At 38.7% G+C, this 20,650-nt stretch overlaps 1 protein-coding gene and 1 pseudogene across 3 annotated transcripts; one reads left to right on the top strand and one right to left on the bottom strand.

Annotated features, from left to right (window-relative positions):
* Nucleotides 1–441: 441 nt before the first annotated feature.
* Nucleotides 442–19,680, bottom strand: LOC111321923 (twinkle mtDNA helicase). 3 transcript variants are annotated; one of them, XM_022924933.2, is made up of 18 exons: nucleotides 19,103–19,680; nucleotides 16,607–16,774; nucleotides 15,670–15,723; nucleotides 15,282–15,424; nucleotides 14,807–14,861; nucleotides 14,291–14,392; nucleotides 12,916–13,037; nucleotides 12,271–12,319; nucleotides 11,206–11,277; nucleotides 10,933–10,989; nucleotides 10,700–10,834; nucleotides 3,930–4,003; nucleotides 3,525–3,639; nucleotides 3,350–3,429; nucleotides 2,671–2,776; nucleotides 2,011–2,130; nucleotides 1,727–1,872; nucleotides 1,161–1,300 (listed from the first exon to the last, which is right to left on the bottom strand). In XM_022924933.2, the coding sequence occupies exons 1-17, from the start codon at nucleotides 19,553–19,555 to the stop codon at nucleotides 1,744–1,746; spliced, it is 2,034 nt and encodes a 677-aa protein (XP_022780668.2). In that variant the 5' UTR covers nucleotides 19,556–19,680; the 3' UTR covers nucleotides 1,161–1,300; nucleotides 1,727–1,743. The 3 variants fall into 3 exon arrangements, with proteins under 3 accessions (XP_022780666.2, XP_022780667.2, XP_022780668.2); XM_022924931.2 differs by lacking the exon at nucleotides 1,727–1,872 and having other exon boundaries at nucleotides 442–1,300; XM_022924932.2 differs by having other exon boundaries at nucleotides 1,157–1,872.
* Nucleotides 3,000–6,609, top strand: LOC148722098 (uncharacterized; annotated as a pseudogene).
* Nucleotides 19,681–20,650: the final 970 nt, after the last annotated feature.

Below are 20,650 nucleotides of genomic sequence, written 5' to 3'. Positions count from 1 at the left end.
AGCCCTTTGTCGGAGCGAATAGAGGAGTTGTGGGTTGTGTGTGCTTTTAAAGGCAAAAAATGGAGCTACGTTATTGGTGGGAACATGGCAACGAGAAAAACAAGAGTAAATTAGTGGAATAAAAAGCGTTCGTAGTTATGGTTGCATAACTTAATAGACCACTTTCATAAATGGCTGCCGGATCAATATTCTTTTGTTTAAATTTAAATTAGCCCTACTGGCCTCGCTTGAGATACTGTATTCTTTTGAATTTTGTACTGGAGAACGAGGCCAGTAGGGCTAATTTAAATTTAAACAAAAGAATATTAATCCGGCAACCATTTATGAAAGTGGTCTATTAAGTTATGCAACCATAACTAATATTTTGTCTTCATGTTAGATGACTACTAACTTTGTGAAAGAGAAGTTATCTGTACGACGTGATATTGAACACACATTCACTGCATCAAAACCACATAAAATGTAAATTGAGTGATCAACCGCTTTACTTACTATTTTTTTAGGTCAACCTCAGCCTTAGATCTCTCCAAACTACTCAGCGGTCGTCTAGCGCTTTTCCGAGCATGTGGGTTTGACTATTATGCAGATTTCGGATTGCTTGCTAGACTGGATTGAAAATAGCTATATTGGCACGTCATAAAGTTCGCACAGCAAATTTTTTTTTTATCTAAACCATTCTGTTTTCACATTTTCCCATACTAGCCTACAAAGATGATCCTTCGAATTCTCGAGAAGTCCGCAGGGTTTTCTTCTACAACAATTAGTTACGTGGTTGAGTTAAAAATCGCGTCCATGTAGATTTACCCACACCAGTATTGTTCCGTGGACTATTGACAGCTTTAGTGTACAGGCGGGTGCCACTTAGAATCTTTTTGACTGCCTTTTGTACAGTTTCCTTTTTTTCTTCCGAAATTACATCAGAAGTTTTTTCAATTTCCATAACTTTATCATTATGATTTGATTCATCGTTCATCTTTCTTTTGTACTTCGCATTTCTTGTAACTTCATCCGACGCTACTACGAGGTTGTTCTCATCAGCAATCGCTGAAGAAACCGTCCTTGGTGACACTCCATTTCGTTGTATTGATTTCTGTGCTCCAACAATTCTTGGGGCTGAAAACTTCACAATATTTACGTCTGCCGCTACTCTAGTTGCGTTCAGCTTTTCGGGAAGCCTTCTGTTTCTGTCAGTGGTGTTCGTTGATGACTGTGTTTTACCAAATCCCGACATTGATAGAGATTCTCTGACAAAGTCCAAAGGAACGCGGCCCAGTACACCATCAAAGCGATTTTTCGTAACCTTTAGAAAAAGAGAAAGAGAGAAACATCAAGACAAAGCATGTATACAATAAAACAGCGAGTCTCTAGTTAAGTATCATATTTCACTGTACACCCATAACCAAACTACGATGTGTAGTTTGAGAGGAAGTGACTTGCGATTAGGATTTTATTTTCAATTATTTCTGGTTTGAGGTTGGGGAAAAGGTTGGTGGCTGATATATACAGACAAACTTAACAATGAGAAAACTTAAAAGTGAGAAAAGCATCATGAAAGACCATGAGATTGAATAGAGCAAAGGAATTTAAACGTATTCCACAATAAGCTAACAACAGAAACGTGTGTTATCTTGGTGAACTTAAGCCTAACAACTGAATATCTGTAATAACACTGGGCAGGAGGAAGCCTTGTTTACTTTAAACGAACTCTCAACAAAATAAGTACTACCGCTGCTCACGTAAGTGTCACCGCTCTACAAACGAAAATGTTGTCATGACACCAGGCAAAGGCCAGCTGCCATGAGTGGTAACATGGCTGACCGAGGACCAAACGGAGCGCTTATTATGAAGATCCTTGTCTTTGTTCAATATGCCCTTTAGGAATAACAATAATAATAAAACAACAACAATAACAACTGAAGAATATAAACAAATTCACGTTGACATTCATAACATTTTCTTGGTTCCTCTGACATATAATTTTCACGAAGATAATTAAGACAGTTGAACAACCTGAAGATATTTGTTGGCTGCTCCTTTCTTGCTCTGAAGAATGACCACATTGTCAGCTTCTTGACTGGCTTTCGCTGTACCGAAAATGGACGCTGTTTGCAATTCAACATCATCATTCTCCTGACAGCAAAAGAGTGGATGTGTGTAAACTTTACTAATTTATGACCATATTTCTAAACATTCAGTAGAACCTAAAGCGATATTTACATTTCGAGCAACAATGCAAGAATCAATGTCGTAGTTTATCAAAAGACAAGCAAAAGGAATCTTGTGACAAAGTTGAGCATCTACCTCAATTCTGCTGAGCACATCTCGGAAAACATTTAAAGAATAAGATGCACTTGTGGTAACAAAAAATACCTCACGGGGAAGACTCGTGATACTTCAACACTTCTACCTTTCGTTAGGGAATTTCAATCAGAACTCTCCATCACTGTGAATGCATTTTTATTCCGCTACGAATTCAAAAACGGCGATGCAATTTACGACTGTTTCGTTTCAGAGTACGTAAGACATTCGAACTTCAATCAGGTTACTGCTTGTTTTTCTTCTGTTTGTTTATTTCTTCGTTTTTGAAGGGGAGCAGTCCTATCTTCCAAATTCAAGGAGAATGCGGGTGTACCCATGAACATGTTTGGACCGTGTCAGTGTATAGCAAACCTTTCTTGGATGGATGACCAAAGTAACATGTACATTCCTGGTGCTGGCAAAATTCCTCAGTGCTGAGATTACGTGATTCTGAGCCGAAAATCGGTCGTCCCCGCGGCTGAAAGGAAAGGACAGAGAACCGCAATGAGGTGTTGGTACAATGGTAAATCTATCCATCATTTTAAAACTGAAACTAGTAGCTTCAGTTTGAGGATCACCTCATGGTTTAATCAACTTGAAAATTTAGCCTAATTTTGGTAATCTTTGATAATTCCTTCCTAGCATCCTTAGCCACAGGTTGCTACTTGATTTTGGTTTATTCTTACAGGTTTGATATTTGTCGGCATTTTATCATCGAGAATTTAAACAAACAAGAAAACCACAAAAAATGGTGAGTACGTCTTTTGTGTGTAATGAACAGTCGTGCGTGTGTGTGTGTGTCATAATGAAGGCACTCGAATGAAAGATCAGCCATTCAGATTCATGATTCAGTTGTGGCGGGCTCGACCTCTGGAACATAATTGTAAACCGTCAACTGGTCTGCCTCCTACCGGTTGAGTTTTTATAACATCACAATTTATTTGTTTTATTTGTTTGCGTTAATTTTAGTGGGTTTCTTGTAAATTGGGGAGGGCTGTTGAGTACATTTCCACTCTAATACTATAGACATACACATTTACATCCAAAATACCTCAGATATGACGTCATAAACTGTAGATTGTCGACGATGACGTGTTCAATGTCATACACATAAGCAGCATGACTCATGGTCTAACAAGACAGAAAATATTGGTGATAATTACTTTCAAAGTAAAATACACTGCTAGTGATTAACCTCTGAAGTACTTTTAATAAACAAGACTTACTTCGATGACAGTGTTGATATTCTGAGCTCCGTAAAAACACATGAAGTACATTGGTAGCATCTCAAACTTGTCTGCCCAGTAATGAAATTGCTCAACGTTTCTTTCTAAATTCAATCTGAGTACAAAATAAATGTACGGAAAATCCTATTAATAGTCATTACTTTCCTCAGAAGTACGTATTTCAATTATTTGTAGCCTCATGGCCGTGTAGTGTGTGAGGTAGACTTAACCAACGAAATGTAACGACTGAAATAGATTAATGAAATAGCTTTATCCCACCTCTGACATTTTCTAGAAAGAATTGTTATCGACATTTAAATATCGTTATGATATTCAGTATTGACGTGAAAGGTTAGATCGTTTTATACCCCGATTTCATATATGAATCATTTCCTTTCAACTTACCCTGAATACTGACACATCATCATTTTCGCAAGGCGTACATTACGAATCTCAAAACTTCCCCAAAGCGTGTTCACCTGGGTATTGGAAAACAACAATCAAAACAAAAAGGACAAATGCTAAATTACTCAATCACCCGAGCGTGATTAAAGGTAACCAGACAAAAATAGATAGTGATGATTAATCATAAAGCTACAGGTATTAATGAGGATAACTTCTACGCGCGATAGTTCACTACATAGGAATAAATATGTGCCAAATGGTATGCAAGGATTGAGTACTTAAACAACATTTGATAAGTAATAAAAAAACACTAGCATTGCCTCTTTGATCGCTCTCCTGTGACGAATGATCGTGCATATTATCGTAGATTACCAAATACCCCTATCACCTCTCTGATAGAATAATTATAACTGTTTATATAGGTTGATGATCTTGGCATTAAATTCAGTTGTTTGGTTTCTGCTTGATCCAGTGTAGTTGTCCGTTGTGATATCGCTGGTTACATGGTGACAGGATACCCAACCTACGTAAACTATTTTTACTGAAATGCCGGGAGGAGGAGAAGCTGAGCACTCTTCAAGTTCGTCTTCGGATATTTCGAGCGCGAGAAGTGGAGCCTTATTTGCTTTGCCACCGCCAACACCGCTTCATATCCATGATTCTAACGCGGCAGAAAAGTGGAAGGAATTTGAGCCGGCATGGAGAAATTATTAGGTAGCTATGAAATTGCACCAGGAAACCGAGACCGTACAAATAGCGACGTTGCTGACGGTGATCGGAGCCGAAGCTAGGAAAGTTTTCTCGACGTTTACGTTTGGCGAAGGTAACCGTGACAGAATGCAGCCGGTGTTAGAGTTTTTCTGCTTATTGCCAGCCGTTGAAGAATGTTCCTTTTGAAAGATACAGGTTTTACTCTAGAAGGCAAGAGGCGGGAGAATCGTACGACCATTAGCGACAATTAGCTGATCAATGCGAATTTGAAACCATTACGGCAGATCAAATTCTACGGGACAAGCTCGTTTTCGGAATTCAGGATTCAAAGGTACGTGAAAGATTGCTTCGCGAAAAGAATTTGTCACTGGAGAAAACTGATGAAATTTGTCGGGCGCACGAGACAACGATTGAACAAATGAAAGTTGTAGGAGGTGCCAGCACTGGGGATACAGATCTGGGTGATGTAAATACCTTTTCTAAAAAGCCGAAAGGAGGGAAAAAGAGGCGTGGTCGATTCCCTAGAGGCGCTGACTCCCGAGTGAAGGCATGTGTTTATTGCGGACGTATGCATGATGTGTCAAAGCGTGAAAACTGTCCAGCATTTGGAAAAAAGTGTAACAAGCAAAACCACTTCGCGAACCACTTCGTGTGTTTTGGATCGGTGCCTCAACCCTCGCAGCGAAGCAAATCGTGTCCATTATTTGGCAGATGGATTTTCAGAGAATGGATCTTTAGACGAAGTTTTTGGAGTGGAAGAGATTTCAGCGGTGACTCTTGATGATCCGCAGCTTGTAACATTAAAATTGGAGTCAGGAAATTATCTTCGCTTTCCGCCGGAAACTGGAGCACAATGTAACGTAGTCCCTTTGCATTTGCATAAGAGAGCGACAAGAGACTTTAATTTGCTTAACGTGACCCCAGTAAGCACTGTTACTGCCAAAGGGCGAGTCTTTTCGTGGCCGCTTACAGTAGTGATTACAAACGCTCGATCGGAGGGAGAGGTTTGAACTAATGAAGAACCAACAAAAAATATAAGCTTACAAAATGCAGAAATATAAAACTGAAAGGCGGCTAAAGCGAACGCGATGAACATAATAACTAGGAAGTTACATTGTATTGGCGCTGTAGGCCGCGAAAAGGTAACTCTAAACCAGATGTTCTCTTAAGACAAGATGTTCTCTCGAATATTAACAACATGTAACTTATACCAAACGCGGGAAAGAAAAACAAAACGTATCCCCGAAGGAACGCTAATGAACTGAAATAAAATGCAGAGAATACTAAATTCTACAAGCACTGCAATTATTTCGTATGGTGGGACATCTATTCCTATCCTTGGTAGAGTTCGTTTGAGAGTTTTCTTGACTGTAATCTGGTGGACAGCAAAAGGGTCAGGCCTATACTTGGAAGGAAAGCTTGTCTTGGAATGAAAATCATCAAGTACTTAGACAATGGTCAGTTGAATCGGCCTCAGACCTCTGAGGGTGACGAATATGCCCATGATGCGCCAACCGAGCCTGTTTTATCCGCTGACCAGTTGGTCAAAAAATTCCCTCGCGTTTTCAGTGATGGAGTTGGTAAACTTCCTGGAGAATATCACATGGAGCTAGATGAAACGGTGAAGCCGGTTCAACACCCTCCTCGCCGGGTACCGGTTGCCATCCGAGAACGTCTACGAGAGACTTTAAGAGATTTGGAGAAGCGAGAAATTGTAGCTCGTGTGACGACACCCACAACTTGGATTAGTTCAATGGTTGTTGTACCAAAGCCAACTGATGCCTCACGCATTTGCTTGAACCCTAAGGATCTCAATCGGGCTCTACAACGAGAGAATTATCCCTTGCTTACCGTCGAAGAGGTTGCTTCTAGGCTACACGGAGCCAAAGTGTTTACTGTCCTTGATGTTGCCTGTGGATTCTGGCATGTTGCTCTTGACAAGCAGTCATCGTTCCTAACTACCTTTTAATACGCCGTTTGGTCGGTACCGTTGGAAAAGGATACTTTTTGGAATTAAATCTGCGCCTGAAATTTTTCAACGCAAGATGCACGAATCCATTGAAGGACTGAATGGAGTTGAAGTCATAGCAGATGACTTTGTTGTGGTTGGTTATGGTGATTCAAGCAGCATCTAAGGATCACGACAAGAGTCTTTTAGCGTTCCTTCAGAGATGTGAAGAGCGTGGAATTCATTTGAACAGCGACAAGTTGAAGCTCAGGATGAGAGAAGTTCCGTTTATCGGTTATGTGGCAACCAGTGAAGTCTTCGAGCAGATTCAGCGAAAGTTCGAGCCATACGTGAAATACCCCGACCGAATAATGTTGCAGGTGTCCAGCGTATCCTGGGAATGTTCAGTACCTTAGCAAATTTCTGCCCCGATTATCAGATATTACCAAGCCTCTCAGAGACCTCACCCGTAGAGACGTGGAGTGGCACTATGACGAGCCCCAAGAGAGAGCATTTGAGCAACTCAAAGATGCTGTGTCGGTGTCACCGATACTCTGTTATTACAACCTACGAGAGAAGGTTACCATCCACTGTGATGCGTCTCAACATGGTCTTGGTGCTGTGTTACTTCAAAGCGAGCAGCCTGTGGCGTATGCTTCACGAGCCTTAACCCCTACGGAAGACAACTACGCACAGATTGAGAAAGAACTTTTGGCGATCGTCCTTGCCTCTGAGAAATTTGATGCTTACATTTATGACCGTGATTCTGTTCGTGTACAAACAGACCACAAGCCCCTCGAGTCTATCTTCCGGAAAGAACTGTGTGTAGCGCCAAAGCGTCTTCAGAGAATGCTTTTGAGGTTGCAGAAGTACGTTTTGAATGTAACTTACCTAAAAGGAGAGAAGATGCTGATTGCTGATACGTTGAGCCGAGCCCATTTGCCTGACGTTAATGCCTCTGTTTTTGTCCGAGAGTTGGAAGAAGTCGACCATAGAGCAAACTTGCCTGCGAGTGACGCCCGTTGGCAGCAGGTTACCCATGCTTCCGCTAACGATCCAGTGCTGTAACAGCTTCATTCAAAATGGCTGGACATAGAGAAAGTCAGATGTTTCTGAGTGTTTGCGACCCTACTTTGACTTGCGTGACGAGTTAGTGGTACAAAATGTACTGATCTTCAAGGGTCCTCGTCTGGTTGTTCCTACTTGTATGCGCAAGGAACTGATGTCTGTTGCACACTCTACACACATAGGAACAGAAGGGTGTTTAAGAAGAGTTCGAGAGTGCCTGTTCTGGCCGAGAATTGCTTCAGATGTCAAAGATTATGTCTCAAAGTGTGACGTGTGTCTGGCTTATCGTACGTCTCAGACTAAGGAACCACTCCTTCAACATGAAGTAATTTCCCGACCCTGGGCTAAAGTGGCTGCTGATTTGTGTGAGTCCAATGGACGCACCCTTCTAGTTGTGTCCGATTACTTCAGCAATTTCATCGAGGTTTCCCGTTTGCGTGCTATCACAACACAAGCCGTGGTTCGCGAGTTCAAGGCCATTTTCGTACGTTCTGGCATACCGGAGATTATTGTTACTGACAATGATCCGCAGTTTGCGTCCAAAGAGTTCAAAGCATTTTTCGGAGAGCTGGTTTTTCAATTACATCACCACCTCGCCGAGATATCCTCGATCAAATGGCAAAGCCGAAAATGCTGTAAAGACTGTGAAACGTCTTTTGAGAAATGCAAACAATCGGGTGTCTCTGAATTCCAAGCTTTGTTGGATTGGCGTAACACCCCAACAATGGGAATGGCTACTAGCCCTGCGCAACGGTTGATGAATATACGATTTTCGCTATTGCATAAATAGCGCTCTCTACTGCGAGGATCGTGCATCATACGTATCTATAACCGCAGTTCAAAATATATGAACTTCATATATTTATCATATCTGATTTAGAATCATGGGTTTATTACGAATCAATTTAACGGCCTGCTCCTAGTTGGCTTGTTAGCTCAATTGGTAGAGCGCTGCACTAGTATCGCAGAGGTCAGTGGTTCGAATCCCGTACAGGCCTGATTTTTTTCAGGTCTGATTTTCGCTATTGCATAAATAGCGCTCTCTACTGCGGGGATCGTGCATCATACGTATCTATAACCGCAGTTCAAAATATATGAACTTCATATATTCATCATAACCGTAAATCACTTTGTTATCATGCTAAGTAGATACAGGTCTCTATCACAAAAAGGTCACCTTCAGCCTCACTCTGAATCAAAGGTTTGGCAACTAAGTACACAACTGTAAAATGGCCTATTGTCACGTTAGTTTCTCATGCATCACTGGTTTCCCTTGTTGTTCTATTGTTTCGCTGGTATCTCGCGCATTTTTATCTTGCATACCCTAGGTTTTCCTTTTTTACCGATTCTTTCGTTAGAATCTCGCGCTCCTTTAGTTTTCCTTGTTGCCCGATTGTTTCATTAGAATCTCGTCCTCTCTTAGCATTCCTTATTGTTTGATTGTTTTGTTAGAATCCCGCACTATTTTAATTTTCCATATTGTCCGATTGTTTCGTTAGAATCTCGCGCTCCTTTAGTTTTTCTTGTTTGATTGTTTCATGAGAATCTCGCGTTCTTTGAGTTTTCCTTGTGTTTCGATAGTTGCGTTAGAATCTCGCGCTCTTTTAGTTTTCCTTGTTGTTTGACTGTCTTGCTAGAATCTCGCGCTCCTTTAGTTTTTCTTGTTGTTCGATTGTTGTTAGAATCTCGCGCTCCTATAGTTTTTCTTGTTGTTTGATTGTTTTGTTAGAACATCTCGCTCCTTTAGTTTTTCTTGTTGTTCGATTGTTACGTTAGAATCTCGTGCTCTTATAGTTTTCCTTGTTGTTTGATTGTGTTGTTAGAATCTCGCGCTTCTTTAGTTTTCCTTGTTGTTTGATTGTTACGTTAGAATCTCGCGCTCCTTTAGTTTTCCGTGTTGTTTGACTGTTTTGTTAGAATCTCGCGCTCCTTTAGTTTTTCTTGTTGTTCGATTGTTACGTTAGAATCTCGCGCTCTTTTAGTTTTCCTCGTTCAATAGTTTCGTTAGAATCTCGCGCTCCTTTAGTTTTTCTAGTTGTTCGATTGTTTCTTTAGAATCTCGCGCTCCTTTGGTGTTCCTTGTTGTTCGATTGTTTCGTTTCAAAGCAATTAATGGACATGGTCCAATCTATTTACAATATCTTGTTAAGTTGCAGCAGAATGGACCATACAACTTAAGATCTAGTAATAAGGGTCTCATGCTGCAAGCACCAAATGCCATAACAAAGAAAACATTAGGTGATTGTACTTATATGTGTGTAGCACCAAAACTTTGGAACAGTCTTCCTTATAAAGTGCGTAACGAGACTGATTTAGTAAATTTAAAATTTCACTAAAGATTCACCTTTTTAATTTAGCCTTTAATTAGGATTGAATTGTGTATGGTGTTGAATTGTGCATTGAATTGTGGATGATGTTATGTTCAATTTAGACCATTTGTTTCGTTTGTTTGCAAGGACCACAATGGAAACTACTGGTTTACCAGTAATTGTGTAATCCTATAAAAAGACTTTTTTTTTTCTTTTTATGGTTTAATAGTTTTTACAATTTAGATATGGTTTTTATTAGTTTTGTAAATTTGATAAGGGTCTTACTGTAATTTATTATCTGATGTAATTTTTATATTCTATAACGGTCTATAACTGTTATGCTCATTTGATCATATGTAAATGGAATTTGCGCACTACAAATATTAAACTATTATTATTATTATTAAAATCTCGCACTCCTTTAGTTTTCCTCTGTTCGATTGTTACGTTAAAATCTTGCGCACTTTTGATTTTCTTTGCTGTGTGATTGTTACGTTTGTGTCTGGCGGAAAACGGAAAAAGAACCCGGCTAACATTCAGCCATCCTGACCCCACGCTTGGTCAATAACTCGTATCTCTTGTTGACCGGCTGTTGCGTTCGTATCTTACAGTTTTAGTTGTCTTGAAGTTTGAATATTACGTTAATATTTCCCGCAAAGAATTACCTTCAAATGTTTATTTAGTTGGCCAGTGCCAACTTGAATTTTTAGAGTATTGTTTGTTATGTAACTCACCCCCTGCATACAGAGATCCAGCGACATTTCACTCAATAAAGTTGTTTTTCCTGCTCCAGTGGGTCCAGTAAACACTGTCACTTCTCCACGCCTTAGACCTTTCAGAATGTTGTTTAATTTTGGAAATCTCTTCCACTATAAAGAAAGCAAATGAAATATTCCCCTATCATCTACTTTTCAAATTTTCAAGAGAACTACCGACTGCAACTAAAAATTGAAGAACAGGTACAAACCTTCACTCCGGCCACTTGTTCAGCATTAACAAACTGATCAAAAACTTCACTTCTCAACTAAAAACAGAAATTAAAGAGCCCATATGCAGGGCATCTATGATGGAAAAAAACATGACCGAAAAGATCGAAAAAAACATATAAACTACATAAAATACGTACTTAATAATAGCAGGTACGACAGTACTGTACTACTACAGCCTTGCTTTAAAATCTAAAACAGGATGAGTGCCATCGGAAGAATATTTGGTAAAATGATAACTACCCAAGACAGACCTGGTGGAAAGTAGTAATTTTTTCGTGGCTAATTGGTTGAGCAGCAGAAATTAATGATGTGAGATCATAACCCTGAAAAGGAAAACCAAGATTAATAAACTCCAAGGTTAAAGGATATAATGACTCTTGGCTATCAAACAAAAAAAAAAAACAGCTTACTTGGTTAGTGCGATTTGAAGCACCTTCTAGGTAAAGTAATAAATAGATATTTACAGAACAAGATAAAAAGGTTTACGCAAACAGTGAACTCCCAGCAGAAGGATCCGAAGGATACGATACCACCACGTGAATTTACATATAAATGCCAAGAAAGAACAGTGGGATAAACTTTTAACTGGTCGCACTGTAGATTTAATGATTTTTCGGCTGTTCAGCCTTCTTCAGATAGATTTTTTTAAAAAGTACAAATAAAAACTAAAAACTAATTACTAAAAGGTACCGCCTTTTCTAATTAGCATATGCAAAAAAATATTTCAATACAAACAAAATATCACCTGTGAGAGAAAAAGGGTGACGGAGGGATGTGACAAAAGTTATGTAACGGCTCAAAAATAACGTAACCCCCCAAACGGAACCCCTGAACCCAAGAGCAACCACACAACAATTGAAACTATTTACACCAAATTAATAAGGGCAGGAACTAAACAAGTAACAAGCTTTACCAAGCAAGAACGTGTGAAATGGTCTAATTACTTGTTGTAGTTAAAGCGAAATTCACGTCGTTTATCAAGGCCATGCGAATGAGCGTGAATAATTGTGTCATCCAATAGGCTTCTCCCCTAAGTAATGTAATTTGTTCTATGATAATAAAATTCATTTGACAAATTTGAAGCTGAGAGCTATTGTTAGGGTAATTATTGTTATGGATTGTTATTGTTAAGGATAGGAACTACTCAAGTAACAATTCCTTTACCAAGGATGAAAAGATGTTAAGATTTATTTACGTAATACATTCCCCCAGGAAAAATGGCAATGAGATTAAGTACTGGACATTATATACAAACATATGTGACAAATATACGATGCCCAGATAAAATCTGCCTCAACTGAGAAGACTCAACGTACCAAATTTAAAGCGTCTAAGGCATTTGCTGGAGTTTTGTCATCACTGGGTCTGCAAGGAAATGAAAAAACTCAGCTCAATTTGTTTGATAAAGTACCAGTAAATCGCTATCACTTCCAGTTGCACCTCCTACATATAAACATCTTAATGGAACCTGATAAAATAGGCTGCTTAAGCAGGGAATAATTTGGATATATCAACAAAGTTGAAATGGTAAATTAGCCACCGTAATGATTACAAAAGCTGACGTTTCGAGCGTTAGCCCTTCGTCGGAGCGAATGGAAACGTCAGCTTTTGTAACCATTACGGTGGCTAATTTACCATTTCAACTTTGTTGATATATCCAAATTATTTCGTTACTCCCACCGACGCAGCCCCAAACAGTTTCTTTCGAAACTATCAGCCTTTATTCATTTGCTTAAGCAGGGAGCTCTGTTATAACAAGTTTACACATAGCTGAGACAGTCAAGCTGTGCAGTTCTCATGGAAGGTGCAAAGTAACTACAGGTTTGAAGTCTTACAATTTTAAAATACTATTTCAAATATTCAATTTTATTCTTAGTTCATTCTCAACTACTGCCCTGAAGATCGACAAAAAGTCATTTTCACAAGGTTGTCACAAATCTCAAAAACACAAGAAATCATACCTGACAAGGAAACACCTCTTCAAGTTTAACTTCTTTGAAAACTGATTGGCTGCATGCCGAGAGAAAACATCATTTCCAAACCAAAGAATAATCTTCTCAAATTGTTCAAGTTGTGGAAGAACCTGAAGACACAAATACTCACATCAGCAACAAACAAATGTACATGCGAAGGTGCAGTCTGATCGTCCGGGTGAGTGTAGTCCTGAGAAGGAGTGTTGTCGGTGGTAGTGACTGACGTTTCGACAACCTGTGCGGAAGTCATCATCAGAGTCAAGTGAATGATTGTTGTCAGTAGAATGTTCTTATTCCAGTTCGTGTGAAATGATCGGTTGGTTTTGCCGTGATGTTATTGGGTGTAAGACTCAAGTGACGTAAGTCGGTCGTGATTGGTCTGTTTCGATCTGTCGGTAAAGTTAGGTCGTTCTTTTTCAGTCGTTTGTGATGTTTATGTCGTGAATGAGTCGTTTGTATGGAGCGGGTAGTTGTTGACATCTGTTTAGGGGAGTCTGTTCTAAGTTAGTAAACCAGCTTTCCAGAGTCAGTCGTTGAAAATAGTCAGTGCTGTAGGTTAGGCATTGCGCAGAGTCCCAGTCAATGTTGTGGTTGGTAAGTCGAAGGTGTTCAGCAATGTGATTGCTGACATCACCTTTCCTCGTCGCCCGTCTGTGTTCAGTCAGTCTTGTTGCGAGGTTTCTGCCAGTCTCACCGATGTAGGAGGCTTGGCAGTCGGAACAATTGATCTTATAAATCGTTCCCTGTCTGTTCCTCGGTTCGTCTTTGTCTAAGGCAAAGGCAATCTTTGGCAAACTTCCTTTTCTAGACTGCCTGGTAAGCAACAACGACAACTCATTACGGACGACAGTTTACAGGAAACCGACACACACCGACAGATTACTAGACGAGTCATCCTACAACCCCACATCACACAAAGCCACAACTATCAGAACTCTAACACGACGCGCACAACTAGTATGCGACTCGACAGACAGCTTATCCGACGAGAACAAATACCTTCACCGTGTTTTTACGAAGAACAACTACAACAACGACTTCATCCGACGAAACACTCACCGACCCACTACCACTACCGAAACAAACGACACCGCAACCCCTACGACTACAGCAACCATACCGTACATAAAAGGCATGTCTGAAAACATCTCGCGCATCTTACTACCCTTCAATATCCGCGTCGCCCACAAACCCATCACTACACTACGTCAGTTACTAACCAACGTTAAAGACAAAGACGAACCGAGGAACAGACAGGGAACGATTTCAAAACTGTGGAACCAAAGAAATACAGATGATGATTAACACCTACAATGTATGGAGATGCAATCTTGAACTGATATGTATATCATGCAGTACAAACCTCAAGAGGAAGTGAGTTTGTTCCCATTGGAAGGGAAATGGCCAGATATGAAGTTGATTGACTCACAGCAATAGCATCAAACTCATTGGATGTCAAAACAACCTAAAATTGACCAAGTGAAGCATAATTTCCATTGACCACAACAGTCTGAGCCTGGAGTAGATATCAATTGATACCAAACTACAGATCATATCAACTGAACCTTTTTAAAACTTTCAAAGAATTTTTTTATATACCAGAGTACAGAGTGGTTAATTAGTTTTACTGTAATCTCAATTCTGTTAATCCTTCTTCTACTTTTAATTGTATATTGGGTAACTTGAAAATTACCTAGTTTGATTTATTACTAATTGTAATTGATATGCTTCAACAAGGAAGAGCCACCCGGTGGCTCTATTAATAAACCATTATTATTATTATTACTTATTAACTGAACTGCTTTCACATTGATCTACAAGTACATTTGGCTCCTGGTAAATGTTTGACTTTCACTAGATACACAAACAGGCAACTAACCTCCTTTGCTTCAGAATCTACTGTATTCCAACCAAATAGTCCCAAAAACCCTTGCCTGAAAATCAAAATGCCAAATGAACAATACTCAATAACAAATTTAAAAAAATGCATCTAGCTTATACTTGTATGTTAGTCAATGTACATGTAAGCTAATTGTATATGTACATTACAAATAAATTAAATCAAATAAATATTAACCAAATTTAAATTCAAGCTTTCTTATATGATTGATAAGTCTTTTAAAGCTTGGGCCAAAGTATTATGCTCTTGTGTGAAACATTCTACTTTCACAGTACCTCCCATAATTACATAAAGATCCATGTGATATGCTCGTGTAGAGAAATTGGAGTTAGTTGGCGTCGCCTCAAATTGTAACATGCAGTCAGCATTTACAGCTTCCCAGTGGAAACAGATACAAGCTGCTACAAACTTAAGCCTAATGTGATCAACATACCAGTAAATTTCATATTCTTACCTTGGTTCAATAGCAATGCTTGAGTCAGATGAGTCAGACCCAAGCTTCACCAGCTTAATGCCCTTAACAGTTTCTTTGCTGATATCAAACCATGGGAATAGTACACAGTCATAATTTCTTGTCTTCCCATTTTGCTCCTTGAACTACATAAGAATAAAATCATATAGAATTTGGTACTTAAATTGACTCTACTATTGCAGTGTTATAATTTCTGGGCATAATCAGAAGTAATGCAAATTTATAAACCAAAAATTTACAAGCTAAAATTTACCAATAACTCTGGAGGAACTAGCAGAAAACAACCTTGGGTGAAACATAATTATTAAAATCTTGATTCATTTCAAATATAATTGTCACTTTATTAAAAGTAATTATTAATCATATTCACCTCATGTTCGACAAATCTGACTTGAAATTTCTCTAATACATCCCTTCTCAATTCCTATAAAAGCAGGATACAGAGTGAACTCAGCAGAATATTATTGGTTATTCAAAGACAAAGAAAAAAAAACATTTTTCATGAACATTAGCAAGCTTATTCTTACTGAGAAAACCAAATGAGACCCTATCCCGTTTAAGCAATCTTTTGACCAACACAAAAATGCAGTATTAGTCAACTGAACCCAAGAGTAAGAGCTGGTTGATCATGTTGTCTCACAGTGCAGGTGGAAGCAGTCCTGAAAAAAGGCTTTTGTGAGTACTAGGCGATAACTGAAATCTCAAAAAACCTATGCCTGAATAATCCTCTGAGTCTAGTAGAGAGTTGCATAAGTAAATAATGATCCTTGCAGGTAAACAGTTCATATGAAATTTACAATCAAGAACTGTTGGTCAGTCAAGTGTTACAGGTTTGGTTCTTGGAAACTGAGTGGTTACTTTTGCTGTGATATTATTGGCTGTATGTAATACTTAGGTGATACACTGTAAAAGTGGGTCGGGATAGATCGGTTTCATTGTGTCAGTGAAGTTGTGTCCTTCTATTTGCTTTGTTTTTTGTGTTAAAGTTGCTTGTGTGGAGCTCCCAGTTGTTGAATTCGGTTTGCAACCCAGCTGTCACAAGTCCCTGTTCAAAAAAGCTTATAGAGGAGGGGGTAAATGCTACTGGAGTCTAGTAACAGCTTATAACATCACTGCAAAGCAGTTCTCTCCAACCTGAGCCTATAACACTCACATGACTAAAAAATTCTCACTTGACTCCAATGTCCATGACTTCCACAGAGTTTGCCGAATTGTTATCCAAGATTAGGGCCAAGTAAGAAATAATGTTGAAATGTACTGTTTATATTATCTTATTTAGAAATACTGGAAAGCAAAACTCTCCTCACCTTGACTGAGAAATGATTAATAAACTTTTCCCAGGTATGATGATCACACTCAGCCAGTGAAGTTGACTTTTCCCATACTTTTCTGGCTAAATCTGAATTGCTTTCAAGATGATCACTATTTGAAGAGAATTTTCTTGCCTCTTGTGAAATATTTCCTTCATGTATCTTCTACATTAAAAAAAAAAAAAGAAAAAAAAACAAGGTGTAATCATTGTATATTGTTCTGGAAACCTGTGATCATCATCTTAAGTCACTTGCTGAAATAGAGAGTCAAATTTATGGGCGTACCACTAAGAGTGCTCCTTTTGGGACTTTTAAAATCCCCTCCTGGATCATTATACCACACAATCAACCCATTACTAATTAAAACAACAATTTAAATTGATTTCATCAGGTTTTGATGGCTGTGAATCTGTAAGAATGACTAGCATCTAATTTCTCCTCACCATTTTGCCCCAGCCATGAATCTAACAATAAAATCACAAGAATTAAGGAAATGATATTTTACTGAAGAAGCTATTCAGTTGCTAAACATCCAAAAAAATTCTCCTTGTCAGCATCTTAGAAATGAGAATAGTATGGAGAATATGCATACTGATGCTAGGGTGTAAAGGGTAAAGGGTTAATTAACAACTGGCCAATTAGAGCCTGTTATTTCTATTTTCAACCTTATAATTTTTGTTTCGATTCCTTCAAGCTGAGAACAAAAGCAATGTCACATATACGGTCCAATACAGTAAACTGAAACTCAGATCACAAATCTTTCAGCTATAAATACTGCCAGTGTCTGCAAGATGGTTCATAACCATGTTAAACAGATGGGGGATCTCACCCAGTATTCCTTGACTCTCAATTCACCATGTTTTGTCAAGAAACAATGGCTCAGTCCTCTCAATCATTGCCATTATTGATTATTCTTGGAAATAGATTCCTAAACTCATTTGTTCAACTGATTAGTCTATAATCACTAACTTTGTGAGAGGATGGGCCAGGTTCATGTAACTAAATGTATCACTTGATATATGGAGGAAACAATTTGTACTACTAGTGTGCATTCCTTTGAATCACAATTTCTAAAAATAATGATCATACGATTTGAACTGCAGAAACAAACACTTTTGAGCAACCAAAGATAAATAAATAAATTTTTAAGGCATCAGTGCAGAACAGATTATCTAAGGTGGAGGAGAGTGGGACCTACAGGGTGTCCCGAAAACACTGACCCCCAGTCCATGGACCCCCTATGGACCTGGTCCACGGACCCCTGTATGGACCGGTCCACGGACCCTCTATGGACCTCCCCTTTACGGACCCCCATGAAAAGACAAATATTACCATGGCAATGAAAGGAAGAAAAAGCCGACTAAAAAGTAAAAAAAAAAAAAGAAAGAAAGGAAAAGACCAATAACTTAGCTAACTTGTGTATATATACATATATATCCTTCTGTATCCGCCACCACTAATTGCCTCCGCCATTTTGTTCAGCTCATTCCCCCGTGTGTTCATTGACTCGTCCCAGTCTTCCACAATATAATTTCTTCTCTTCTCTCTCGTGCAACCATGGATGACTGGTGAGCTTTGGAATTCATTGACCTTTGTTCTTTTGTTTTTCTGTGACATCTACATCTAAAACAGTTTACAAATATATGTTGCTTTCTTTAGCAGCAATTTCGTCTACGAAATTATGTCAAGTGACGAGGTGAGTTGAATTTGTTATATCAAATGAACTTTCAAAGTACACATAATTGGAAGCTGATCATCAGGATTTTAGACTTAATCAGATTTATTTCAGTTCAGTTTATCAGTTTTTTGTCGAAGGGGCATTATTTTGTGAAGCCTGGGTCGAGTCAATGAACATGCAGGGGATTGAGCCAAACAAAAATAATTAATGGTGGAGGCAATCAGTGGCAGTGAACGCAGAAGGATATATATATGCAAAAGTTAGCTAAGTTATCGGTCTTTTCCTTTCTTTTTTTTTTTTTTTTTTTTTTTCACTTTTTAGTTGGCCTTTTTCCTCCTTTCAGTGCCACGGTAATATTTGGAATATTACCGTGGAATATTACCGCTAAAATTTTGCCACCGCGAACAAAAAAGCAATGGAAAGTCAAATCTCTATAAGTTGTCATTGTTAGTATTGTCTTTTTATGGGGAGTCCGTAAAGGGGGGTCCATAGAGGGTTCGTGGACCGGTCCGTACAGGGTTCCCTGGACCAGGTCCGTAGGGGGTCCATGGACTGGGGGTCAATGTTTTCGGGACACCCTAATCTACAAACTTTTCTTGTGCTCCCCCAGAATGGGTTGTTACGCCGGTAGAAACCGATAGAAAGTGCGACCTATTGCTTTTATAAAATAAATTAACAAAACACAGATTATTTCAATCTTCTGTGGGTTTAACGGTGCAATACACGATACGTTTGTGAACCAATCAGGGCGGTCGTCGTATCTCAGTTATTTTGTAAACAGTAGAGTCTTCTATTCTCACTGCCTAAATATTTACCTTAAATTGACTCCAGGTTCCCGATAATTCACAGTTTTTACAAAAATGACTTCCAGTAGTCTTGTTAATATAAAGTGTTCGTGCAGTACCCTTCTCCTTTTTGTTCCGGGCTTTGCTGGCACAAAGTGGACAACTTCCTATCAGTGATGTATGGCCGTGTTCAAACACGAGTTTACGACTAGTGAGAAAATGCTCGATCTGCTTTAAGCTAGGTAACTGTTCACCAAAATCACCAGGTAACGTATGAAGCATTCTTTTTCTGATTCGTGAAGTAAATGTTGTCCCAACATCAACCCATGTTGTACTGCTTGAATTAAATAGCTGGGATTCGAATTGTTGGTGGAAAGCTAACCACGTGCAACAAGTTCGGCATGAATTCCAAGCACTTTTCCCATTTTTAGCTAATTTGTTCCATAAAGGAAACGACACCACGCGATTAAAACTTTGAATCATTTTTCAGAGCACAGTCATTTTGGACAGTTTATGCTCCGGTATTTAACAATAGCCTACTGGTCGGGTCAATCGCCGCCATAAACATTCAGGCGGCACTGAGCATTTCGACTGTAGGTGTGAGAGGTAGGTTGCGGGGTGGGGGGGAGGGGGGGTTAATCAGTATTCGTATCTTTAATGAATAGAATTATGACCGCTCAAAACAGGTTCCACAGAATAGGGAAACCTAATAAAAACACCATGTTATGCCATACTTTATCTTTTATGCACGGCTGAACAAAAAATTTACTAAAAATGCAATTGTCTCTGTCAATAAACAGCATCAACAAAATGGTGGTGTTACCCAAAAACAGAAAAATAAAGTAGAATAAGTACTTTGACAAAAAAAACGACCTACATATAAAAATCGCGAAAGCAACTACTAGTTCGTATTAAAAGAATTTCAAAAAACATGCATCGAAATTATCCTTATAAAAGTAAATTAATACTGCTAATAACTACTAATAATAATCATAGTAATGACAAAAATAAGTAATTCAAGTACTTTTATAGCGCTATTTTCAAAGAAATGATCAGTAGCCCTTAAAAAGGATTTACCTATAAAACTATTCTACAACAATCTGAGTATTGCCATGTAAAATGTGAGACTCAAATCAGTTTTGATAATATTTGTAAAAAACTTAAAAATAAAATAAAATTTCTGGTGTAACACGGTTTAAGAAAAACCTGACCAAAAAGGTAGGTCTTAGAGATTGTGTTTAAAAATTGTCAATAATGGGATGGTATGCAATTCAGCTGGCAAACTAATCTTCAAACATGATGCAGCAGTGTAAAAGAATTTAGCACCAAGCATTGAAAACATTTTCTCTTAGGCAGCTACAGTAACAAGGTGCCATTAGGTCTAAGATTGTAAGATGACTTCAGCCCGACACTAATTAAATCTCTAATAGGCAGTGGCACTAATACACTGTACATGGTTTACTATAACCAAACAGTTGCACCTCTGGGTCATTAACTAGCAAAGGACTTGTGTGATGTTCGAGTAATACTGTCTTGTCTCAACAGTCCTAAAAAGACAGATAATCTGCCTCCAGGACA

The sequence above is a fragment of the Stylophora pistillata genome, chromosome 10, assembly GCF_964205215.1.
Source record: "Stylophora pistillata chromosome 10, jaStyPist1.2, whole genome shotgun sequence".
Taxonomy (NCBI): Eukaryota; Metazoa; Cnidaria; class Anthozoa; order Scleractinia; family Pocilloporidae; genus Stylophora; species Stylophora pistillata.
The sequence above is the reverse complement of the archived record's forward strand: the minus strand, read 5'-3'. Positions and strand labels throughout refer to the sequence as shown.